At 34.1% G+C, this 13,345-nt stretch overlaps 1 protein-coding gene and 1 pseudogene across 2 annotated transcripts; one reads left to right on the top strand and one right to left on the bottom strand.

Annotated features, from left to right (window-relative positions):
• Positions 1-3,114: 3,114 nt before the first annotated feature.
• Positions 3,115-5,268, bottom strand: LOC107893006 (kelch repeat-containing protein At3g27220-like; annotated as a pseudogene).
• Positions 5,269-6,194: 926 nt separating this feature from the next.
• LOC107892181 (cytochrome c1-2, heme protein, mitochondrial) lies at positions 6,195-9,497 on the top strand. 2 transcript variants are annotated; one of them, XM_016817191.2, is made up of 8 exons: positions 6,195-6,364; positions 6,763-6,846; positions 7,383-7,591; positions 7,821-8,100; positions 8,186-8,257; positions 8,717-8,833; positions 8,963-9,028; positions 9,114-9,497. In XM_016817191.2, the coding sequence occupies exons 1-8, from the start codon at positions 6,248-6,250 to the stop codon at positions 9,228-9,230; spliced, it is 1,062 nt and encodes a 353-aa protein (XP_016672680.2). In that variant the 5' UTR covers positions 6,195-6,247; the 3' UTR covers positions 9,231-9,497. The 2 variants fall into 2 exon arrangements, with proteins under 2 accessions (XP_016672680.2, XP_016672681.2); XM_016817192.2 differs by having other exon boundaries at positions 6,229-6,364; positions 6,776-6,846.
• Positions 9,498-13,345: the final 3,848 nt, after the last annotated feature.

Genomic DNA, 13,345 nt, shown 5'->3' with positions numbered 1-13,345 from the left:
ATCAAAATTTCGTGGCAAAGAGAAGGATTAGACATGGTTTGATCGATGTTAAGTTATTTTTTAGTTGCCAAATTCCTTTTAGGGATACACTTTACAAACGGCTTGCAACATTCTAAATGATGTACCAACCAATGCCGCACCTAAAACTCCATACGAATTGTGGCACGACAGGAAGCCAAGCCTAAAGCATTTTAGGATTTAGGGATCCCTAGCCTACGTATTGGATAAAGATGCGAGGAAGTTGGATTCACGGATAGAATCTTGCATGTTTTTAAGATATTCTAAAAGAACAAAGGGTGGTTTATTTATAACTTGAAAGAGCAAACAATCATAGTACCTACTCAGACTACCTTCCTTAAGGAGAGTTACACAAATGAATTTAAACCTCAAAGTAAAGAGGTACTTGAGGAACTTTTGAAAATATAGAAAACCCTATAGTAACAGCTTCGGAACCAAATCTTAATAGTAGACCTACAAATGATCAGCAACATAGGAGGCTTCATTGTAGTGAGAGTGTTTCTCGTAGGCCTGAGTTCTCCTAGTCTGATGGAAGTGCTTTAAACATTGAGTCTGTCAAGTAGGAAGATGATGACCCACTCACATTTGATGAAGTGATTTAGGATACTGATTCCAAAGCTTTGGGAAATAACTATGAAAGCTTAAATAGATTCTATGAAATCCAACTTAGTGTGGGAACTTGTAGACTTAGTATAAAAAGAAAAGAAATGCGGATGGAAAAGTGGAAATTTATATGAAGAAACCTTCTCTCTATGCTCAAGTTGATCTACATATTGTTATCCATTGTGGCGACTCTTGATTACTTGATCTGGCAAATAGATGCCAACAGAACATTCTTAAATGACTATCTCGAAGAAAAAATCTATATGATGCAACCCAATAGATATATAGCTAAAGGAAATGAGCATAAAGTTTGCAAACTACTTAGATCCATATATGAACTTAAACAAACATCCCACTCATGGAATCAAAGATTAGATCAAACGATTAAAATTTTTAGATTTGAGCAAAACGTAGATGAACCTTATGTTTATAAATGTGTTGGGGTGGAAAGGTGGTCTTTCTCGTTCTATATGTCGATGACATTCTACTTATTGGAAATGATGTAGGGATATTTTCATCGGCTAAACTGTTAACTCAACAGTTTAGCGTAAAGGACTTAGGAGAAGCTAACTTTGTTCTAGGTTTGGAACGTTATGTAGACAAGATATTGGAACATTATGTAATGATCAACTTAAAGAAGGGAACTAATCTTTCGTATTAGGCTTTCATCTTTCTTTGGAGGATTGTCCTAAGACAACGCAAGAAAGAGAATACATAAGAAAGATTCTTTATGCTTAGACAGTAGGAAGTCATATATATATTATGTTATTCACACATTTAGATATCTATTTCGCAGTAGAGCTAGTGAGTCAATATCAAGTGAATCCTAGTCCAAGACATTGGCAAACAATTAAAAATATACTCAAGTATTTATGGAGAACGAGGGATTATATGCTTGTGTATTTTGGAGGAAATCTTACTCTTATCGACTATATTGATTCTGACTTCCAAACATGTCGGGATTCGATGAAATCGACATCGAGCTATATCTTTGTCTTAGATAGCGAGTCCATGGTAGGGATGATAAAATATATTCGATTCGATTCAATTCGAATTCCATCTCACTCGACTTGATTCGAGAAAATTTCAAATCGTTAGGATGATAAAATATGATTCGTCAACTCGATTAACTCAAAATTTTTTCATTCGATTCGATTCGATTAGATTGAACGCTCACCCCTAGTCTAAGGTATGGAAAAGTGTCAAGCAAAGATGTACTGCTGACTCCACTATGGAAGCCGAATATGTGGCTACTCATGTTCCAAAATAATATTTATTTTGGGAAATAAAAAACAAATATTGAGTTGGATTAAATTAAATACTAGATCAAAAGTTTAGAAAACACATATAAAAGGACTCAATACAAGAGACGCCCAAACCTCTTCATGTTACATTAGAGGGGTGGCAATCCTAATGTTATTATATAGGGTGTGCTACCCCTCTCTCTCCTAATTGGACTAAAAGAGTGTTTTCTGTTAAATAAATATTATTTGTATTATTCTTATTCAATCAATATTCTCCAATCTCTCTTTATAAATAGACATTTCTGATAGAGGAAAATATACTTGATTCATATATTGTTATTCCGCAGAAAAATAGAGGGAATTTATTCCTAAGAATAAATTCTATTTTTCAAAATAACAAACTTTTCGGTTTAGAGAGAAAGAAATTACTTTCCCACAGAAAGTAATAATTTAGTTTTTATTCTGTGTTTGATTTGTGTTGCTCAAGCTCACACTAAGCACAAATTAAGATACGAGAATAATAGAGAAAGTCATTTAGTTGAAAGGCGAGAACGATTTAAGTTCAAAGTACACATATTTTTCAAAAAAAAAAAATATTACTATAAATATCCTAAACTGACTTGGGTTTCAAAATTTTTAAACTGAAAACCATTTTTTTAACTGAATTTTTCAACACATAAAAGCTTATGCCAAGCAACTCTCCTACTTATGCCTTAGCAACATCATAACAGTGGTTGCTTTAAAATTTAGCCAACCCAATTCCATCTAAGGAAGCACTATGCGTATAGAGGGTGTGCAATAGAAATTTTCTCAATTTTTAATGATTATTATAAACTTGGGTGGTATATAATATTTTGCTGTTGATAAGTGAAACTTTGGGCTTTACTTTGTAAAGAGAAAAGAAAATTGAAAGAAATGAAAAATTAAAGGGATAAAAAATTAAAAAGATTAAAATATATACCTTTTTCTATTACAAATGTGCTGGATAGAAAAGATAAAATTTTAAAAAAAATTACTGTTCTTTCCATCCATTATTTAGTAGAGATGAAAAATAAAAAAAATAAAAAAATAAAACATTTAAAAAATAAAAAATTTTAAACTAAAATAGACATCTCATATTCTAATTTAAAATGATTGATTTTTATACATTAGAATAAAAAATAATCATTTTTTCTATTTTTTTCCCTCTCATTTTTCTTTTCCAGTCAAACAAATTCAAAATTTATTTTCTTTCTTTTTTTTTCCTTCCTCCCATCCCTCTACTTTTCCATTCAACCAAACACACCAATTTTTACAAACTTATTATTCACAGTATAATGTGGTACACATGACGCTAACAAAATTTCTGATGTATTTGAAACAGCTATGATAACGTAAGCTTTGTATTCCTTGAAAGAACAGAGACGTAAATAATGTACAAACATGGTTAAGAATTAGATATTCAGTTTGGTTCTCCACATCTCTCCAATCACCTTCTTCGGTTGCGGATTATCTGGTCCTCTGTCTCGTTGTCCCGATGTAAAATACAAATGTCCGTCCCAGAAACCGGCTAAGGTTGTCTTCACACGGTAAGGAAGCTTTCCGATCACCGACCAAGTCTGCAATTAGCAAACTCATTGAGCATGTTTCAGTTGCTTCCATTGCCTTAAGAAAAGTCTCTTTTTTCAGACAAAGCACACACATACCAGTGAATCTAAATGAAACTGGAAAACTTCCCCGACCAGGATCATCCTTTTGGTCTCTGGATGTTTTTCTGTTGTGCCGCCTGTAATTATGATCGAATTGTTGACAGCTACCCAAGAACATTCTATGTGGGAGTTTGGTTTTGGCAGTGGAGGTAACACTTCCCATTTCTTCATTTCAGCATCTAGCATGTAAACATCCCCATATACAACCTAAAATAATGATGAAGCATTTCAGGTTATATAAGAAACCAGAGAATCCAACATGAAAAAACATGGCAGGTTAAAAAACATGTCTGAATAATGATCATCATGGCTTGCAATGAACCTATCCATTAACTAGCTATTTATATACCTCGTGTCTACGAGAACATTTGAAGATAGGTGATCCAGGTTTTGCCATAAAATCTCCCTCTTGACCGCCGATTACAAACAGTCGATCGTTTATCGCAACAGAAGCCCTGTCAAAACGATTAGTCACCGCGTAAATTAGTCAATCTTTATAGGCTAGAATCCTCAAGGTATTAACATTTCCAAAAGAGCAATAACAATACCTATGCGGTCCTCCACGAGGAATCGGGATCTCAGTCCGCCACTCTTTCTCCAATGCCTTGCATCTTTCACTGCTATACTCCAATGCTCCAATCCCGGTGTGTGGCGGTTCTCTTTGCTGCCTCCCATCACATGGAGTCTGCCTTTCCATAACTGAGTTGCTGGCGCATACCTGAAATTTTTTCAATGTTGAAAAAAAGTTAGTTCATTCGACATTTATCCAAGTTCAGTGTGGTTCATACAATCACATATCGGTGTCACATACCTTGGGGCTGGCAAAGGAGGCAAGCTTTGCCATTCCCTTGTTTGAGTATCAAGAACATAAGTACGAGATGTCGGGGCCCGACATTGGGGACCATATTGACCTGACACTACATATATGTATCTCCCATCACTTGCTACTCCTAGATGTGAATTCGCCATGTCTTTTGGTGTATCGAACTTGGCACACCATGTATTATCAGTGAAATTAAACACATCAACATGAGAGTGCACCTGTTGTTGAAAATCAAATAAACATCAATTACATTCATCCATTCAATCTAATCAACAATTTAAAACCAAAGTGTTCATAGATTGATAAACTTACATGGTCAAGGGTACCATATCCTGAAAGAACATAGAAAAGGTTGTTAATTTGTATAGCTGAACCATCAAGGCGTGGAACTGGTGCTGATGGCATTTGTTCCCATGCCAAATCTGGTGCTGGTAAATCCGCAAATGTTGCTGATAAAAATCTCTTCTTTTTCCCAATCTAAAATTTTACAAATAACATAGCAAAAAAAAAAATCTATCACCAAAAGAACAAATTTTTAAAGAGAGGGAAAGACAAAAAAAAGACAAAACCTTGTCGTCAACGTTGTGTTGTTGTTGTTGAGAAACAAAGATACGAGGTTTTTGAGACACCCAATTGGATGCAAACCTAAGATATGAAGAGCTAAAAGAAGAAGAAGATGCCCACAAGAGATCTACAATGCAAGCCAATCCCAAAAGACAAAAGAATAGAACAAATATAAATTTTGTGTAACTGTTGTTGCTCTTGCTTTGATGTTGATGGTGGTGAGGTAGATTTTTGCCCATTTTTCTTTTTGCAGGTTCATAAGAGTATTGCTCATCTCCATTTATTTATTAGAACGTAAAGGGAATACAGGGGTTGGAGGAGAAAAAAGAAAGACAGCTTGAGACAGCAGTAACTTTGAACTCTGCTCAAAATGTTGGGCGCCAATGGTTTTTCATTGCCTTTTGAAGTTCACTAATTCTTGGGTAAATTACATCTCATATCCTAAATTATGCTTCAAAATTTACATTAGTCCTAAACTATAATACTCAAAGTATCGGTTAGGTCCTTTTAGCATTTGGATAACTTGGGAATCGTATGCCACGAGTGTTTTAAAAATCAGGATAGTGGTTGAACGGTTTAAACTATGTTCAACATTCGATTTGATCAATCATATAAAAATAAATAATAAAAATATTCATAAAACATAAAAAATATATATAAAATCCGTTCAACTGATTCAAATTTTTGACTTTTTGTTCTGACTTCCAATTTTTTATTAGTTTTGAGCAGTTCATTTAGAGGTCGATTCAACTTCTATATTCAGACTAGTATATCAATCAATTCGGTTCAAATAACACTAAATATTACATAAAAACTATATTTTTTATTAGACTCATGCTTATTTAGCATCCAAATTAATAATTAGATTAACGAAAGAACCTAATTGATATGATACTAATATTTTAAAAACTCAATTCGAGCATTTTAAAATTTAGAACTTGTTTAAAACATGAATCATAACTTGAGGATGTACTGTGGAATTAATCCTTTAATTTTATGTGTCTTCCGAGGTTGAAAATTCAAGGGCAATCCTCGGCAGTTGTTTTCATGGTCGGTCGGTGGATGCAATGGGCTGTCTCTGCAAGGAAAAAAGGGGCCTGTCTGTTTTCTTTTTATTTATTTGTGGAGTCTCCTTTATGGGCTGGTTTTATTGCTGTCCACTACTTGGGTCTCATGTCACTGAAAAGACCAAACACAAGACCTGGCAGTTTTCAAGGCCATCCTAAAAGCCCAAAACCTTACTGTCTGTTGGTGGACACGCGACTCGACTAAATCTCAATCACTGTTTTTTTTTCCTACTATAATTTATGCTGTTTTCTCTTATACTTTCCGTTTTGTTCCTTTGGATCTGTGAGGCAGCCGCCGGTTCCTTTGACCACCACCACCGCCACCTCTCTGTGATCAACCTTCACTCTCTTTTTCAAGTTAGTTCTCTGTCTTATGCTCTCTTCACATCTTCTTTTAATCTTTGGGTTTATTATTTTTATTATTTTTTCCTCCATAGTTGTTGGATCTGCCCCCAGATCCTCTATGTTAGGGTTTTCAAGTTCCTCCTTTTTTCATTTTAAACTTTAACCTTTTTTTGGCTTCCTTATGCTATTCCTTTGATTGGGTTTACTGTTCTTTGTGTATTGTATGTTTATCCTTTGATTTTATGATTACCCACTTGTTTCAACACTGTTAAAGCTTTTCCTTTTTGTAGAATTTAATGATTATTTGACTGAAAAAAAGGAACCTTTATATGAATTCTCTTTTTAATCTCATTTTGTCCTTTTTTTTTAACATTTTAATTGTAAATATACATTTGCTTATTAAGTTTCAGCTGAACTTTTCAGGGAAATTAACTGAAATGGCTGGAGGATTAATCCACCAGGTTTTAAGGAGGAAATTTCAATCACAGTCTGCTGTAAGATTCTTTCCTAGTTTTCCTTCATTGATGTTAAACTTATACTTACCTATGGAATGAGGTCATGAAGACCATGCAATCTACATGGTTCTTACTGGATTTTCTTACATAATCTAGAAATATTTTGCTACATGGATTCTAGTATTTGTTGAATTGTAGCAAGTTTTCATTCATTGATCCTAGTTTTCTACTTTCCTCAAGATGAATTCTAACTTTTAAGGCAAGCTTTGTCCAATTGCGGTATGTTTTCATCCTATATTACTCTTACTTGGGTGCTAATGTCTGATATGCAAGTGTGCATTGAGATGGGTATGATCAGATTTTTTAAAGTTTTTCCATGTATTTGGAGTATCCTTGGATGTTTATCTTCATACTCAAGTGTCGGATACGAGTCTTGGACATGTGTACTTCATGAACAATGAAGAGTCAGAGCAAAAAAAGTTTTCATCTCTGAATAATAATGAAAAGTTTCTATAGGATTTAACCTGGAATGGTTTTCTCCCAGTTACCAATACTTGTTCTGTATTATTGCTCAGGTTCAAGCTTTATCATGGTTTTCATCAAGGAAAGTTAATGACGATGCGGGTTCTGCTGGTATGAGGACTGTTGCACTCCTTGGAGCTGGTGTTTCAGGTTTACTAGGTTTTGCAACAGTAGCATCTGCTGATGAGGCAGAACACGGTTTAGGAGTTGCAAATTATCCTTGGCCTCACGCAGGCATCCTCAGTTCATATGACCATGCTTCGTGAGTTTTATGCCTTTCCTTGCTCTTTTTTGTTATGTGCACAAAAATGAATAAACCTTACTTGGAAAGGAAAAACCTTGTATATCAGTCTCAACATCCAATTGGAGAATTGGAGAAATCTATTTAGAATTTTGCAATATAGTTGTAATATTAGGTTAGCCATTGCCACACATATATTTTACTTTTTGCTGCCAGTGTTAATGATGTGAGATTAATCTTGCATGATCAGGATTCGTCGCGGTCACCAGGTTTACCAGCAAGTGTGTGCATCCTGCCACTCTATGTCCCTAATATCATACCGTGATTTGGTTGGTGTTGCATATACGGAAGAGGAGACGAAGGCTATGGCAGCTGAGATTGAGGTGGTTGACGGTCCTAATGATGAGGGTGAGATGTTTACTCGTCCGGGTAAACTTAGTGACCGCTTTCCTCAGCCATATGCAAACGAACAAGCAGCTAGGTTTGCAAATGGAGGAGCTTATCCTCCAGATCTAAGTCTCATCACCAAAGTAATTCTCGCCTTGCTTTTTAGACCACCGTGGAAGTTATTGGTTATATATAACCTTAAGATATCATACTTGTTTATTTTTTCAGGCTCGTCATAATGGCCAGAACTATGTGTTTGCGCTTCTAACTGGTTACCGTGATCCTCCTGCTGGTGTTATGGTAAGTTCTGCTTTACACTATCTTCTGTGACATGAAATTTTGTTCTAATATCCAATGTTGGAAACATATAGCTTCGTTCAAAGATACTTTGTATTTATATATATTTTGCAATTGGGAGTATACAACGGAAGAGAGAATGTGGGTCTGAAGTTAGGATTAAGTTCTATAGCTCTTCAATTTGATCCATTTTAACTGCTGCTTTCCAATGTCTTGTCTTATGAAAACATACATTTTAAATGCAAGGCCAATGCCTTCCTTTTGCTGTAACCGTTCAGAATTTAACCTTTGATTTCCCCTGAATTGCAGTTCTTTTCGTTGTATAGCTTTTGTATGCATGCTTGTAGCACGTGCATGTACACTTTGCTGTTAATAGCTGGCTACAATTATCTAATCTCAACCGAATATTTTTGGTTGAGGCTCTAGAATAATACCTAAAGTCTTCAATTTTCAACTGTGTAGATTCGTGAGGGGCTACACTATAACCCATACTTTCCAGGAGGAGCAATTGCCATGCCTAAAATGCTTATTGATGGTGCTGTAGAGTATGAAGATGGTACCCCTGCAACTGAAGCTCAGGTCTGTTTCTACCCTTTCATTTCATTCATATTACCTTGCCTATGGGTTTGAGAACCCCCCTAAGTATTTGCATATCATATGGGATACATTTCTCACTCGTCCGTATTATTGTTGTCATATGGTGCACAGATGGGGAAAGATGTGGTGACATTTTTGTCATGGGCGGCAGAACCAGAAATGGAAGAAAGGAAGCTGGTACGTATCATATCATAAATGATTCTCTAGTCTAAAGACCTTGTTCTAACAATTAGAGTTCTGATATTTCCATCATCGAATGCAGATGGGTTTTAAATGGATATTTGTATTGTCATTGGCCTTGCTTCAAGCTGCTTACTACCGACGCTTGAGGTGGTCGGTTCTCAAATCTCGCAGGCTGGTACTTGATGTTGTGAACTAGCCTCCTCCCCCCCAAGTTTCTCGCTTTTTGTGGATTTGATTCGGCAATAATTGCTTATCAGGATGTTCTAGGTTCTGCCATGACCAAAGTGGTGGGTAAGTCTTTTTTTCAGAGTTGAGAAGAAATAAGCTGCTCGACACACATGCATTAAATATTTTTTTTGGTTTAAGACTTGAATTTCATATAGATATCTTTTTGGATATGTTTGAAATCTTGAATCACCGTTCTTAGTGCCGAGTAAGATGAATGGAATCGGTTAAACTCAAAGTATTCGCGACCCTCTTCTTTTACTATATTTCTTTTGCTGAACTAGTTAATCATTGGAGTTTCTTTGCTGAAATTGTTTCTTTTACTATATTATTTATTATAGTTGACTCGAAATTTGAATTTTTTTTTTTAATTTTTTGAATCGAATCAAGTTTTATTCACCCTTAACCTTAATACTTTCTTGATGTCATGAGATAAGAATTTCATTGCTTACAAAGGTTTTTGATGCAAATGAAGCATGCAAAATGCTTTCTTTTCCTTTTATTCCCCTTATAGTGTCATCGTGGTGATTTCGATATCACTTAAGTGTTGTATATTATAAGTAATATTTTGGTAAGAGTCGATATTTTACTAATCAAGTAATTTTATTATACTATAAATTGGATTGGATCAATTTACGTTTAGGAATATTATGTGCGTGAATTTATTCCAGAGAACAAGGTATCAACATAACAAAGATATATGTAAGTAGTATTTGTATTAAGAATTGTTTCAAATATTGTTAAGTAGTAATCATTATAATATTCTTAAATTTAGATTATGAGCCATCTAATTTGATAATAAAAATAAATGCATTTTTTTACTAACAATTAACAAACGAAAAGTAACTTGATTGCAAGTACCCAATCTTCAAGTATTTAATGGACTGTAACTCCTCTAAATATTTCCAAACAGATAGTCCAATGCTTTTGGTCTAAAACTTGTCAAATATGAAAATAGACAAGTAAAATAATGAAACAAGGCCATAAGTTGTGGCCATTGTTTCGGCCACTGAAATAGCCACATAATTTTTCCTTGCCTTCAAATGTGTCAATAATATCTTCTTTTGGCCAATTTTGAACAAACCATATATAGAGAAAAATAAAATCATCAGACAAATTATCCCCCTAAAGATCTCCCCCTTAAACAAATGATCTGAACTACCTCATCTTAAAGTAATATAACCATTAATGTAGGTATTAGCATAGTAAAGACAAAAGTATAAGCTTCTTAACGTGATCCAAAACATGCAAGGGTAGGAGTACAAAACTACTGGATTGAGTGGACATTTGCACACAGAGTAGAAAAATCACCATACTAAATTGATGAGAATTGGAACTCTAAGTTTGTGGTTATTGTTACAAAAAAAAAACATATTTTACTTCATTACTCCCCTTTTTGTTCAATGATTGCAAATGGATCACTGAAGCTGTTTGGCCATGATATCGAACTTCATGACCAATAGCTTACTATTGTGCGCTTTGAGGTCATTGATCTACCTTTCATTGGTAGGAATTCCATTAAAAAGAAACTTTAGGAGTCTCTGATCAACAATTGATGTGCTTGAGGATTTAGAAACTGTGCTAGAATTCTTGCTAACAGTTTTAAGAATTGTTGTGTCTTCAATAGGGGCTTCTCTTGCACATTACTAGGGTCTAGAAGAGCATGCCTGCCTTCTAACCACTTGTGAGAAAACTTCAATTTTGGAGTAATATTCTCATACTTTTTAGTAGTTTTAACAATTTTGTCGTTTTGGAAAAACATGATTTGAAATATGAGAGATGGATAGGGGAGGTTAAGCCTATTGTAAACCTTTTTAACATGATGACTGATCTTTGTGAAGGTCAAGTCTCAAGTATCAAATTGGATTCCTACTCCCACCTTCCTTAGCAAAGCAACCATCTTCTTGATCACATTGTGCCTTTGACTATTGGGAAGCCAATTCCTCGTGGCTATGGCATAAAGTGCAACATAAGTTAGTTCTAGGGCTGATAAGTGAAGTTCTGAACCAATTGGCCATGTGAGGTGAACTTCATTGGTAATTTGGGCGGCAATAGTGTCTTTAAATTCCCTAAATTTCACATTCTTAGTGCAAGGATGGTGTAGCAAGTGTCTAATTTGTAAAGGCCTAAACTGTTGGATATGGTGCCCTAAGTGTAATATATTTGTTTGTATACTTGTGACTTTTTCGAACAAATTGATTAATAAAAGTATTCATGAATTTCATTAATATTCTTTGTATAATATCCTCATGTGGTTTTGCATGTAAATCGAAATAGAAGCAAATATTAGTTCACTGGTTGTCTAATGTTTAACTAATACTAAGCAACATTACTTTTGTCGGATCGTGATATAGAAAGACAATTTATATTAGTAAATGAACCTAAATATGTCTTTAGTCTAATCAGAAATGAGAAAATCGATTGAAAGGCTAATATGTCGTCTATCAAGTTCAACTGCAGAGATGCTTTGTCTTGGGCATCGGAGCAGATGACTCATAGAAGATAGAGACATAAATGTAATTGATTGGACTGATAATACATCGGACATGACCCAAGTAAAATGAATAGTTCATGAATTCATTTATGGATTTATTCACTTGTGATGTTCATAGTGTGACATACATTTATCCTGAGTGGATGATGGATTATGTATGTGTAACTTGTATACTTTGATGTAAGTAAAAGCATGAGTTCAAAAAGATAAGGAATCAAAAGCTGGTGCATTGAATATACGACTTTTGTAGTATATAACATCATTCACAATTATGAAGTTCATAGCCCAAGGCATGGGTAAATGATATCCTTTCATTGGCATTACATGATAGATCAAAAGTAAATGTGGTCACGGGTCGTTCGTCTTTGTGATGAATGACTTAATTATTATTTGATAGTAACTGGCTTTTCATGAAAGAAGATGTAATTGTTACTATAAGATAAAATAGGATCATATTGGGAGAGATGATTTATCCCAAAGAGATTAAGGATATCCTATGAGGGTAACACGCTTATGATAATGTCACCAGACGAGCACTGGTCGAGTAGCTTTCGTAATGGTATGTCATTAAGGAGAGCTCAATAACGATACTATAGTGAAATGGCTTTATGACTAAATGAGTTTATAATTAATAGGCGAAAAGATGAAACTTAATTAAAAATCATTTGAGCCCTAATCACATATGTTCAATTGGTCCCTCCGCTAGCTCATTGAAACCGAAATGAATTGCATGATGAATCAAATGAACAAAAATGAATAGAAATGATAAAGTTAGAGAAATAATTTGTATAGTATTCTGGCACTTATGGCATTTTAATTGCCTTTCGACATGTTCCGTATAATTATTAAGTTATTCATTCTCATTTCGTGCATGTAAAAAAAATCACATTCTTTACAATTTCAATTCTATGACCAATACATCAGTTGATATATATCATAATATATCTTAATTTATTTTCATGCCAATTGTCTAATATCAATCAAATTCAAATTTTCTACTCTATTCAAATCAATCTTTGCCTTGACATTCAATTGTTAATACGCCAAATCAATTCAAGTCATCCATAACAACTTCAACTATGTACATGGTAAAATAACATGAAAACATGGAACTTAAATAGATATAAAGTCATAGAAATACATACCGTTAATTTTGAACTATTCGTCAACTGCTTTGAATTTTCCTTTCCTTATTGAGGAGTCCAGATTGACGTTAGCTACGGATTAACATAAACATATCGCACAATCAATAATTAGTCAATTTACAATCAATTGTTATTTTATACAAACTTTACAATTTATTTAATTTAGTCCCTAAAACCAGAACTGACATAACTTTCAATCTAAAGCTTCAAATTGAAATCGATTTTCACTATTAACCATTAGAGACCTCCTATTTCTCGTTTATAAAGTCAAAATTTTAATTTATTCGATTTAGTCCCTAATGTACGAAATTATCAATTAACTTCACAATTTAGTCATTTTTCACCTCTAAACTTAAAATTTATCAATTTAACACCCAAAAATTCAAGAAATCAACAATAATAACTCCCTAAAACTTTAATAGTTTTACAAATTGATACATGGGCTAG

This window comes from Gossypium hirsutum, chromosome D09 (assembly GCF_007990345.1).
Source record: "Gossypium hirsutum isolate 1008001.06 chromosome D09, Gossypium_hirsutum_v2.1, whole genome shotgun sequence".
NCBI classification, from domain to species: domain Eukaryota; kingdom Viridiplantae; phylum Streptophyta; class Magnoliopsida; order Malvales; family Malvaceae; genus Gossypium; species Gossypium hirsutum.
This window is presented reverse-complemented; position numbering and strand designations above follow the sequence as displayed.